Source organism: Chelonia mydas, chromosome 11, assembly GCF_015237465.2.
Source record: "Chelonia mydas isolate rCheMyd1 chromosome 11, rCheMyd1.pri.v2, whole genome shotgun sequence".
NCBI classification, from domain to species: domain Eukaryota; kingdom Metazoa; phylum Chordata; order Testudines; family Cheloniidae; genus Chelonia; species Chelonia mydas.
Genome location: NC_051251.2, coordinates 58,670,353 through 58,683,182, shown reverse-complemented (window position 1 = coordinate 58,683,182; position 12,830 = coordinate 58,670,353). Strand labels below are relative to the sequence as shown.

Sequence of the window (12,830 nt, the reverse complement as noted above, 5' to 3'; positions counted from 1 at the left end):
TATCACTTCACTAGATGGGTGAGAGAACTCAGTGTGCTCATGACAGACCCACCATTCACTACATTCTACAGAGATAAGTTCACATTATGTCCCTATCCTTGTTTTCTCCTCAAGGTTTCTTCATAATACCATATTAATCAGGAAATCCATCTACCAGTGTTCTATCCAAAGCCTCAGGTCAGAAAGGGTCTCAACTTCTACTTAGAACCAAGGCCTTTATGACCTCTCCCATATTCTTTCTATTCTTTGATGAAAGGATAAAAGGGCAGCTAATTTCCATGCAAAGACTATCGAAGTGGGTCTTAGGTTACATCTTAATTTGGTATGAGCCTGTAAGAATATAGCCTCCTCACAGAGTGAGAGTACAGTCCACAAGGGCTTGGTCAACATCTCTAGACCTTCTGAAAGATGTTCCATAGCAGAAATCTGCAGTACTACAACTTGGTCCTCTGTTCGTACATTTGACATGCAGTACTCTATTGTACCTGCTTCCAGAGCTGATGCATTTGGTGACACAGCCCTCCAATCTGTCTTGGATTTGCCTCCTCAACACCCACCTCCATTTGAGTTACTGCTTGATAGTCTCCTACAGTGGAGCACCCAGAGGGACATATACTCATAAAAGGAGGAGAGGTTACTTACCTGTACAGTAACTTGAGTTCTTTGAGATGTTTTGTCCCTATGGGTGCTCCACTGTTCCCCTCTGCTGAAGAGTTTCTGGTTTCACAGTGGAGAAGGAACTGAGTGGTGATGGGTTCATGCTTCTATATATGCCTTCATATGGGAGCACAAGGAGCTGCTCTGTGCAGGTGCGGACCCACAGCCACTGCTTTATAGTCTCCGGTCCGGCATGCACAGGTGCGCACATCCTACAGTGGAGCAGCCATAGGGACAAAACATGTTGAAGAACTCAAGTTACTGTACAGGTAAGTAACCTCTCCTTTTTTTTATTATAAGAACATAAGAAGGGCCATACTGGGTCAGATCAACAGTCCATCTAGAACAGTATCCAGTTTTTTGACCGTGGCTAATGCCAGATGCTTCAGAATGAGTGAACAGAACAGGACAATTATTGAGTGATCCATCTGTCGTCTAGTCCCAACATCTGGCAGTCAGAGGCTCAGGGACACCAAGAGAATACCGTTGTGTCCCTGACCATCTTGGCTAATAGCCACTGATGAATCTCTCCTCCATGAACATATCTAATTATTTTTTGAACCTAGTTATGCTTTTGGCTTTCACAAAATCCCCTGCAATGAGGTTGACTGTGCATTGTGTGAAGTACTTCCTTTTGTTTGTTTTAAACCTGCTTCCTATTAATTTCATTGGGTGATCCCTGGTTCTAGGGTTATTACCCCCTTCACATAACACTTTGCAGTGGTGTTTAATGAGAGACTTATGGATTTGATAATGGGTTATGTAGCCTTTCTCTCCTGTTTCATTCTGGTCCCAGTCAGTGGTAATCAAAAATCAATGCTTATCTCTTCAGTGGCCTTTGTGTAATGAGCTGGTGTTTGCAATCCAGTGTCTACATCATAAAAGCCACCATCAAATTGACATGGTAAGTTAGTAGACTAGTTAGAAGGGCATGCCACTGAGTACTGAATATCTAATAACAAAGATTATTACAAGAAAAGATTGACTTGTTGGAAACTGTATTCCTAGTGTCAGTCAGGTGTATAGAATACCAAGTGTCTATATTACTTTTCAGAAATATGTACATAGAGAAAAGAAAAACCTTGATATCTTTTAATTTTAAAGATTTTGTGTCTGTATTTTCAAATGAAGGTTTTAGTGTGGCGATAACCAAGAGGGGAGTGGAGGCAGGGAGTATTTTTCACAGCTTTGTTAAAGTTATTTCCTAGAGATCTGCTGCACTTTGGTCTTTGACCACCTTTTCCTCCTGCCTCAGTTATTTTGCCTTTACCTATTTGTTTGTTATTAGCAAGTCTGCTTTTGACCAACCACCTAAAACTTTGGGTATGAAATCCTGGCTCTATTGAAGTCAGTGTGGCCAGGATTTTACCCAGACGCTTGAGTTGTACTAGTGATCTCCAGCATCCCATTACAAATAAAATGCAACTAAAATTTGGATGTACCAATATGGCATTTATTCAGGAACCTCCAGTGAAATGTGGATAGGTAATTTATGTTTCAGCATCAGAACTATGAATGAATGAACAAACAAACATAGGTAATGATTTTGGTACCCAAATTCGTGCCTTTCAAATCATTAAAAAGAACAGGTTGCACAGCGGAATTATGTTGTTGAATACCTGTTCATGTAACTACATTAGCTTGCTGAGCATTTAGCTCTTGAATGTGGTCAAGCCATCATTAATTCAGATGGTTTATTAGTAAATTGGATCAAAACTTGGAAAATTATTAGACACGCATGAAAACCATGTAGAACCCTACCCCTAAGACTTCAATACTTGAGCAACTCACTTGAAAACATTTTGGTTTTCAAGGTTATGTGACATCACATAGGAATCACGTTTTTATTTTGTGGCAGGCAATATGTGTAGTAGGATCAATTTTTTGTAATTTGGGAATGGAGGTGGGAGGTTCCCTGTAGAGCTACTGATGAGCACCCTTTCCTCTCTCACCCTAATATTCTGGATAGATTGAATTATGGTATCAGCTGAATTAAATATGTGAGTGGTGGTTATACAAACAGGATGCTCTGTGTGCCAACAATATTTATACACTTATCCATCCTTTTCTAAATCCCAAGCTGAAATTTGTCACTTCAAATAACTTAGTTTCACAATACAGCTGTTATTGTGTGTCCATCTGAGATCAGTCTCACTGTGGATATGTATAGTGTGTGTGTTTTGTTTGAATTTGCATTTGTTCTCATTCTTATTCACAAAGGACCAGGAGAAGTAGTTGGGCATCTGTCAACCAGACTGTTTATAGAGCTAGACTTCAGCTGTTTTTTTGAAGGTTAGTTAGCCAATCTAATGTATTATATTGTAGTAGTGCTGTTTAGTAGAAGTTCACAAACTGTGTATGAGGAGGTGTAAACCTTATTTGATTTCTTTTACTGTTGGATTTGTGATTTGTTCAAGGATTTTTGATATTCCAGGGAAATATGGAGTCACCTTAGTTGAGATCTTCAAAAAGGCCACTTGATAGCTCAAAAGCAGCTTTTGGAAGAGGAAGAGCAGCCTTACTATATAGATTTTGTTTTTGTTTCCACCCCTCTCCAGTAGCATCAAACGGACGAGTATGCCATCTTTTAGGGGTGTTGTTATACTGACAATCTTTATAGTTTGTATAGCTGTGTATTTTGGAGTGGAGAGTGATAATACCCAAGAACAGTGGCAGAAGCCATTCAAAGGCTTCTGAATGCTTTCTCCCCACCATCAAGAACGGTGTGTTGTTTTTATTTAATTACTCATTAGAAGTAGACTTCCTTCTGGTTGGAAGTGCTTATCAATGGCAGTACCCTTAATTTACTTGGCTACAACCTAATAAATAGAACTTGTGACCTCAGATGAACTTTAATACTCCAAATTATTTTTTGTTGTAAATTGTTACTCATTCCTGTGATCTGTCCTCTGTAATAATTGTTTAACAGCTTTGTGCATAAAAACCTCGTTTTTCTACAGTATATGTGTCTGAGACGGTTCCTACTGTGATACCTTGGTATTTTAGTTCCTGATGTTTTCTGTTTGAGTGTTGATTGCTAGTACAAAAAGGGGTTGCAATAGCAGCTTTGCCTTGTTCCTCTGTGTAAATTAAGTGGGAGTACAAACTGTTTCTTCCTGCAGAGTGGAATAGTACCAAATCACCTTAATCTAGTTAATGTATTTATCCAGAAAGCCCTTGTGTCCAATATTACAAACACTTGTAAGGACTTTGTGAGCGTACAGAACTTTTATCTGCCCAAAAAGGTCCTTGTGTGGTGTCTCCAGTTGGACACTCAAAATCACTATTCAACCTTGAAATTTAGGCCCCAAAGTGTGTAATTAAAAGAACTCATCAAATGTCTGGAACTTTCACTTGATTGCCTCTAACCCTTTCATTTACTGCCTAAATGATTGATGTAGGCAAACTAAACAAACAAATGGTCTGCAGGCAAGTATTGAGTGGGCTTTATTCTGCTTTTAAGCATTCATGACAGTTTGGAATAGGGAAAGTATACAATTCAGCAGCCAGTAATTTCGAATATATAGTCAAGATGTATCTAGGATTGCTTTAAACACCAGTTGTATAGGAAGGCTTGTTCAATAGAACAACAGGAGTGGGCTCAGGCTGCCAGAATGTACCAAAGTTTTACTTCCTTGATCTCTGTTGCCAAAGTCTGGTAGTTGGAACATGGAAGCTGATATGATTATACACTTTTGCTATTATAGTACTTTACCAAAATAGTCTGTCAATGTATTTAAGTGATATTTCCCACTTAACATTATCCTTTAGATACCAAAATGCGTTTAGTTCTGCCTCTCCCCAGGTCAGGGTGTTGTGATGAAATAGTAGTTCTCATACTTTATAAGAATAATTAGGTGGACAGACTCATGTTTTTTCATTGCTTTGGTTTTAGAAATACAAAGCAAGTAAGTTATTGGTACTCAATTTTAACATTTTTTGAATAAAGATTTTTCATTTTAAAGGTTATAGAAGTTATTTTATTCAGTAACTTTCCTAGGTATTTTAATTACTCATTTTCCACATACAGAAACTGAAATAGCAAGTAACACCTCTGTAGCAATTGGGATGCATAACTCAGTTTAGGCTTATAATTATGGACAGTATTTGATTCCAGTTATTTTTATACATCCAATTAATGATGCATGGAAGACTTACACAGATTAGCATAGTATAGTTTGTCAAATATTTAAATAGCTGCAGTAATTTCAATTGTTCCTTGTTTTCTAAAAGAACACTATCAGTCAGTTACTTCATTAAGAGGTATGTAATAGAAGTACAGATGTTTTTAATACATAAACTTGTGCACTTATTTTGAAATGTTACAATTTAGTTAGGTTTGACCTATATTTTACAAGTACTAGTATTTAGAAACGATCTGTGTAAATTATATACCACAATTAAAAATATAGCCCTCAAAATCAGAGAAGAGAGAGATTTTTGACTAATAGCAGGGTAAGCCCATTCTCTTATTACACTTCAACATGTTCACTTGATGGCTAAGATCATAAGTTAAAATTATATACTTTTTTATTTTAGTCAGGAAGCAGGTTTAACAGTCTTGTGTTTTTGTGATTAAAAACTTGGCTAAACCATGACTTAAAGGTAGTTTTGTGGGTTTTTTTAAAATGGTCTTGCTTATTTCTGTTCTGCATACAGTGGTCTGTTTTGAATGTTCATATTAATGGGTGATGTAAACTTCAAAAATTCTCTCCCCCACCCTACCAGGTCTTAAAATAATTCAAAATGCTGAGGTCTTCTTCAGACTCTGGCAAATGGATGTTGTATCTTCTCTTCTGCCAGGACTGAATCTGACCTGTGTGTTAAACTGGAAGACCCAACTTTGAAAGAGGCTCAGGGTTAGTAGGCCATAGCCAGCAATAATAGTGGTACACAACACTGGCCCCTGGCACGCATGAGCTTGTGTTCCTGCAATGTGGTAGAATAGCAAGTTGTTTAAAGAAAATTTGCATAGTTTGGGTGAAAGGATTTATAAGCCCTTAGTACTTCTATATTATAAGTAACTTACTTTTCCCTAGTTATATAGTCTTTAGTTATTAACATACATTAAAGGGACATTTCAGAAGCACCAACCAGGTTGAGTTAGCAGTTCTTTGAGTTTTACCCTGCATTATGATAACTCCTTTGGTAATTGGAAGTGTGATGCAATAAAGCAGAGTGAGGTATCCAAAGCACAATTCTGTATTAAGGCAGATGCAACTACTGCTACTCTGGAAGAGTGAATGTTAGTTGCAAAATGTATAGACTTCTCTAGACAACAGTATTAAGCTGCCCAAATGACTCTGGCTGGTTATATAAAACCTCGAGGATAGAGTCTTAAAATGTAAGGTATCCATTGTGTGTCAGCCGAACAGTGCACAAAAGCAGTTCAGGTGAGGAGAGGCATGAGCTCTGGCATTTGCACATATAGAAAAAGATTTAATAAAGTAATTTATCAAAGGCCAAAATTGCACCCTCTAAAAGAAGGTTACCAAAAATGCTGAGATCCTTCGCGGGCAATGCAGTAAAAGAGCTGGTACCACGATACTGGGGTTAACAATCCAGTTGAAGGCCACAGAGAGGCTCGATATGAACCTCAACATAGTTATGCAGTACTTGGAAATTCAGGATGGCATTTGATTGCAGTATTCTTCAAATAGAAGTTGTATGAATAAGTACAATACCAGATAAGGCTATAGAAGGAGCCTTCTGCCAAAGGATATCAGTCCAAAGGGGTAGGGAGAAGAGAAGGATAAAAAGCATCAATATTCTTAAGATGAAATTTTCCCCTGGGGTTAGGAAAGTGAGGCCTACTGCATTTTTACAGTGCCAGCTTTAAATCATGTACACACCACAGATGTTCAAGTATAGCTCTTATATTTGTATTTAAACCAATACAGAGAAAAGCAGCAAGTAGAAATCACATTTTCCTCCTTTGAAATATGGGGGAGGTATGATGGTTTGTCATTGTTTTAAAAGTCCCACTCTCTGTCTCTTTCATTTGGGCAAAAACACCCAAGTTCAGGCCTGATTGCTGTTGAGGGCAGTGGCAAGAATTGTGGTCCATTGTGTTGGGCAGGAGGTGGCAACAGTGAAAGTAAGGAACTCCTTGTTTGTTCTTTTACCTGCGGAAAAAAATGAACAGGATAAAATAGTGCTGTACATACAAGTCCACTGAAACACTGTGTACATCTTTACTAAAAGTGCATGAAGGGGTATAGCAGCAGCCTTGTGTGCTATGATGCTGGAGAAACCAGAGTCTGAGACTAGCTTCGTCACTCCAGAGTAAATTGACCATGAATGTTTGTAAATTTGTAATCAAGTTAAATGATTAGCTTGACTTAAAATGTTGTTTTTCAACCAAAATATCTCAATGGTTAAGCTCACTTCAATAAATTTTCATCCTTTAAATAAGCTTTCAAATTCCATTTAACAGAGGACATGATTGCTGTGTTATGCATTGCACAAGATTCTAGATGATATGACATTTTGTAAAAGAACTGTCTGCAGCATCCTGGCTGTTAGAGGGTGATTTTACTTTACATCTGCTTTTACTTTACCCAACTTTTTAATATTTTGCCATTTACTTAGGCTGCAGTTAGCTCATCTCAACAGTTAGTACACTCACCTGTTTGAAGAAAGTGTGTGACAGCAAACTGCTTGCTGATGGCCTGGATCATAAAATGGAAAACACAAGATTATGTTTTGAAAGTAAGTGTTGGTGTTTGTGGAAGATGCCAGATTGACCATGCACTCTAGGCCCTAGGGTTATTTATCCACTGAACAAGTGCAGCCTGAAGAGAGGCAGCACAAGGTTCCTTCATTCTGTGCCTCAACTTTACTGTGAGGGCATTACTAGAGGCAGTGAGTTCATTGATCCAGTACATTCAACTCTCAGCCTCCACAGAAGCCATAAAATGTTAGAGGGATATATCATCCTGTAGAAATCTTGCAGAATTTAACAGTTTAAACTAGTTTCTGGAACTAGCCCTTCCTGAGTCTCCTTGCCAAACTGTGGTTTTTCAAACTTGTTTTGAGAAACAAGCAATCCATTATCCAAGAAAGCTTCAGAATCAGTGATGAAATAAGATTTTAAAAGCATGTTGAAGATCATTCTTCAGACCAAGACAGTGTTGGCCTGGCACTTTGACAATTTAGCATTGTGAAAAGAAACCCAGATGCACTTCATCTTAACACGGAATTTATCATCAGTTGTATATGACTTAGTAGATTCCAAGTTCACCTTAGGTTATGCTATATCTTATGTTGAAGTGACAGTGAATGTTAGGGTTCACAGGTAAGTTACCTTTTCTCGGGGTCCTGTTGCAAACAGAGTTCTATCAAGTTGTGAAAAGCAGGGGAAAATGTTTTTGAGGACGGAGTTTGCAATCTCTCACTAGTCATTGTGTGTGTCATGCTTTCACCAATTCCCGAATCCACACCTGATTGGGAATTCTTCATTCTGGATTCCGCGCATGGGAAGGTATTTATATCCCAGAGACAGTAAGTGGGACCTTTCAGCTTATGCAGCAGCATCTAGTAGAAGGGAAAGACAGTATAAGAGTCCAGTGGCTGTATTAGCCTCTAGAGGCTGTGATGAATTGGCAATATGTTTGTACAACTTATGAAATCCGGTTGATATTATGAAAAACAGAGTTCCTCTGTGTGGATCTACCACTTCTGACAGGTTCTATAGCAACTTCACAGCAAACAGGACAGTGGGAAATACCTCAGGTTAACCACAGTACTTAAACCCAACAAAGATTATAATGCAAAGCAGCTGCATCTTTAAGAAAACCAGTTTGAGCCTAACTCCCTGAAGAGAGGGGGTAGATAGGACTAGTGGAAGCTTACCCAAAAGACAGAATCAAGGAAGCCAGGGGCAGGGTGTGGTGTTTAAAACCAAACCAGACAGGAAAACGAAGCCTTGGACAGGAGAGAGCAAGGTCACAGAAGCTGAAGGAGAGATCATATAACCACCATATAACCCCCTGCACGAGGCAAGGAATACAGGTTGAACCTCTCTAGTCTGGCACTCTCTGGTCTGGCAACATCCGGGGTCTGGCATGATTTTAGTTAACCAGATGTCCGCTTATTGTGGGTGGGGCTAAGTTTCCTGCGGTCCAGCAACGTCTCCCCAATCCTGGCTCTCAGTGTTCTGTGCTGTTATTTAGCTCTAGTTTACCCATAAATAAGTCTTCTAAGAGACCAGCAAGCAGTGGAAGTGTTGGTAATGCTGCTAAGCGTAAGCATGTATCAATATCAATACAGCAAAAGGTGGAATTTCTGCAGAAATTGGAAAAGGGCACAGTGGTACATACCTTGTGTGAGTTTTACAATGTAGGGTCATCTACAGTGTATGATTTGAAGAAACAAAAGAATAAAATCCTTAAGTTTTTTGCCGAAAGTGACAGTGTTTTAACAAAAAAAAAAAAAAAAAAAGTGTTCATAAGACATTGAAGGAGGGGGAATGCAGCAATTTAGATAGTGCACTTATACATTGGTTCAAGCTTCGTAGGAACAAAGGTGTTAGCATTTCAGGCAAGATGATGATGGCACAAGCAAAAATATTCCACAAAAAACTTAACCTGCCACATGAGTGTGACTATTCACAAGGGTGGCTTCAGAAATTTAAAAACTGGCATGGTATTAGTCTATGTCATGTGTGCGGTGAAAAAAGAAGTGCAGATAGGGAAGCTATCGCTAAGTACGTTGACAAATTTGCACAAATGAGAAGTTATCTGCCGGGGAAGGTATACAATGCTGATGAAACTGCTCTCTATTGGCATTATATGCCCAAAAAAACCTTTGGCTACTGATGCAGAGGAGCCACCATCTGGTATGAAGGAGTGAAAGGACAGGGTAACTGTCCTTGATTGTAGCAATGCAGCAGGCATACACAAATGGAAGCTCATGGTTATTGGGAAAAGTGTGAACCTAAGGGCATTCAAAGGGGTGAAAATATTTCCAGTGATATATCATGGCAATAAAAAGGGATGGATAATGACTAATCTATGTCTCGAGTGGTTTGAGAAATATTTTGTACTGGAGGTGAGAGCCCATTGCACCTCGGTAGGTCTGGATCCAAAGTGCCAAATTGTGCTGATTCTCGACAGTCGCTCTGCCCACCCTAACACAGAGCTGCTTGTCAAAGATAATGTGGTGGGCTTGTACTTACCCCCAAACTGTTCCTCACTGATTCAGCCTTGTGATCAGCGTATCTTACGATCCCTGAAGTGTATGTACAGGTCTGAGTTTCTGCACCAATTACTAGTATTGCTTAATGATGGGAAGAGTTTGACAACATTTAGGAAAGAGTTTAACCTCAAGGATATGATTTGAACACTAGCTAGAGCCTGGGAAAGACTAACTCCGTCTACTCTGAAGAATGGATGGCACAAATTGTGGCCAGCCCTAATGTTTGAGGACAGTCCTGACATCAATGACGCGTTCAAGTGTCTGAAAACCAAAAAAAAATAGTGAGTTAATGGAGTATGCCAGCGGTACATCCCACCCTGTAGTGCTTGAGCTGGCCAAGGATTTGGGAGAGGAAGCTTTACTAGACTGGATGGAAATCGACAAAGATGCACCAATTGCTAGTCAAATGACGGATGAAGAAATTGTGCACATGGTACAGCAGGGGAAAACAAAGATAATGAAGTCAGTGATGGTGATGAAGATGTTGCAGAAAAAATTTCTATAGATAAATGGATTCAGTTGGCAACCAATTTAACAGAAGGACTGGAGCAAAGACATTTCATTTCTGAGCAAGAGATCATGTCTCTCGACCTGACATGAGAAAAACTCATTAAAGAAAAACCAAAATACATGGGACAAGCTAAGCTGGAAGATTGGTTAAAGGTAGCGAAGAGCAGCGGTGAGCAGCACTCTACAGTCAAAAATCCTGTTACCTCCACTTCATCTACCCCGGATATACCTATAGCAGAGACCCCAGATGTAACTCAAATGTAATTTGACTTAGCAGTTCTTGTCATATCACTTTGGAAGCGCAATTCAGGCATCATTTTAGGTGAGTAAATTATAGATTTACCTGTATTATTTTTTTTCATATTTTATGTTTTTTATGCTTTATCTATGTATTTCCTTGTGTCAATACAGTAAAATTGTATAACAACACTAACACTTTGTTATGAAGAGAGCCAGTAAGCCTTGGCTAGGCGGTGTTGCAAACATGGTTCCATTTTCCTCGGCGAGATAAAAATAAAGAGAGACCTGCTTGCTACAATAGTGACCTCCCATGGTTCAGCAAATTCTCTGGTTCGGCACTGGTCAGGTCTTCAGGGCGCCAAACTAGAGAGGTTCAACCTGCACCGTGCCTTTCTGGATACCAATGGTCCCTAAGGACTCCCAGGGGAAGGGTGAGCTAGAAAATGGCATTGTGGTTAAGATGTTTTGTATGATCTGCTCTTCTTGGCTTTCTATGGTTTTGTATTGAAAAAGAGCAAACGTGTGAGTGTGTGTGAACTGCTTCTGGAAGAGGGTGTGTAAGTATGGGGAGTCCAAAGAGTCATCATTGTGCTCAGAGGGGCTAGGCAGCTGGACAAGATGGTTCCTTCTTTCAAAAGTGTGTCACACAGGTGTGTGCCTAAGGCAGCAGTTCTCAGGACAAATTTTTTGGTGGCCTTAGAGTGCGGCCACCAACTCTTGCTGGTGGCCGCTCTCACCCTTTTTCCTAAAATACTTAATTAGCTTTAGGAAAAACAAATAAATAGGTACATATATATGTCTAAATCATTGTAAATTTTTTTTTGCTAGCTAGTAAGTCTGTTGTTAAAAGTGATATTAACAAACATACAAGTATTGCTTTTCACAACAGACTTACTCAGCCCTGTCAAGCCTTGGGACAAATTAAGCCCTGGATGGGTGGGGGATCGGGGAAGGCAGCAGGGGCCAGGAACAATGTGGGTGGGTGGGAGGCAGTGTGGGGGCTGGAGCCCAAAGCCCTGTGGCCAGAGCCTGCTACCCCACTGCCCCGCCACTCCAGGACTGAAGCCTGAAGGCTGAGTCCCACTGCCCCGGGAATGTGGGGAACTCACCAGCTGGCTGGTTTTCCAGAACTGTGCCCCAGGTGTCTCCAAAGGGGGAACAGGGCCCAACCCCTGCTGGCACCTCAGCAATCAACACCAAGACAGTGCATCCAGGAGCAACAGGGAGGGGCCACTCACGACTTTGCCCCCTCTCCGCCCCCCCCATAACAGCCCAGGAGGCTGTAGCCACAAGAAAAGCTCCTGGTGTCCACATGCAGCCACAGTGGCTGCATTTGAGAAATGCTGGCCTAGGGCCCGTAAAATTGTGGTAGTGACTGCACCCTGGTCAGGCTCCAGGGACACAACTTTTGTCATAGGACCTTTCAGAAAAACAAGGAGTTGGAAGCTCCTTTGACCTAGGAAGCAGTATGTATGTTTGAAATTAAAAAAAAAAAAAAAAGCCACCCTTTAATATATTTAGTAGTAACTTTATTATTAGACAGTATCCGTACAAGAAAAATAGTCCTGTGAATGAAGTTTTGAGAAGGATTTAAGAGTATTTAATGTTTTACCTTTGCACAAGGCATATCCTGAAATGGTACATATCCATTGGCTAATTCACATGCTGTTATCCCCACACTGTAAATGTCAGACTTCACATTATACCCATACAAATCCTGTGGGAGAGAAAAAGCATATCAACTCACTGGGAACTACTGAATATGTACTGCAAAAATACGTATGTGCAGATATACTGTAGATATAATACAGGTTCAGGACCCAATCCTAATATCGCATAGCCAACAAGTTGTGGGTGAGCTGGTTATATAAGATTGGGCCCTCTGACTGTAAGAATGATTTAATGCACACAGCTTTTGTTAACAGATTTCACAGTTGATATTTGTACAGAAGAGTGTTAAGTCAATGCAATTATTTTCAGGTTTCCATGGGGGGAAAAAAACTGTCCATTAGGATCATGTCCTTTAGAACCTTTTGTAACAAACAGGCAAAAGGTAAAGACATTAAGCTGGGTGGGTCCACCATAAAGCCACAATTTATTTTAAGGTTCCTAAACAAGTTGTACACAATCTAGTTTTGAAGTTGCAAATGAATAGCCTTTATGGCTCTTTCACAAGCCTATTAAGTACAAACTTTAAAAAAAGGAAGCAGCCATATCCAGAGACT

At 39.8% G+C, this 12,830-nt stretch overlaps 1 protein-coding gene across 5 annotated transcripts in view; it reads right to left on the bottom strand.

Annotated features, from left to right (window-relative positions):
• Positions 1-4,614: 4,614 nt before the first annotated feature.
• The window catches only part of STRADB (STE20 related adaptor beta), a 34,570-nt gene continuing 26,354 nt past the window's right edge, over positions 4,615-12,830 (bottom strand). For all 5 annotated transcript variants that reach the window (XM_037912480.2, XM_043525681.1, XM_043525682.1 and 2 more), the window contains 4 exons: positions 12,218-12,322; positions 7,964-8,193; positions 7,286-7,328; positions 4,615-6,782 (listed from right to left, as the gene is read on the bottom strand). In XM_037912480.2, coding sequence (XP_037768408.1) covers positions 6,630-6,782; positions 7,286-7,328; positions 7,964-8,193; positions 12,218-12,322 — 531 coding nt within the window. In that variant the 3' untranslated portion in view covers positions 4,615-6,629. The remainder of the gene's footprint in view (positions 6,783-7,285; positions 7,329-7,963; positions 8,194-12,217; positions 12,323-12,830) is intronic.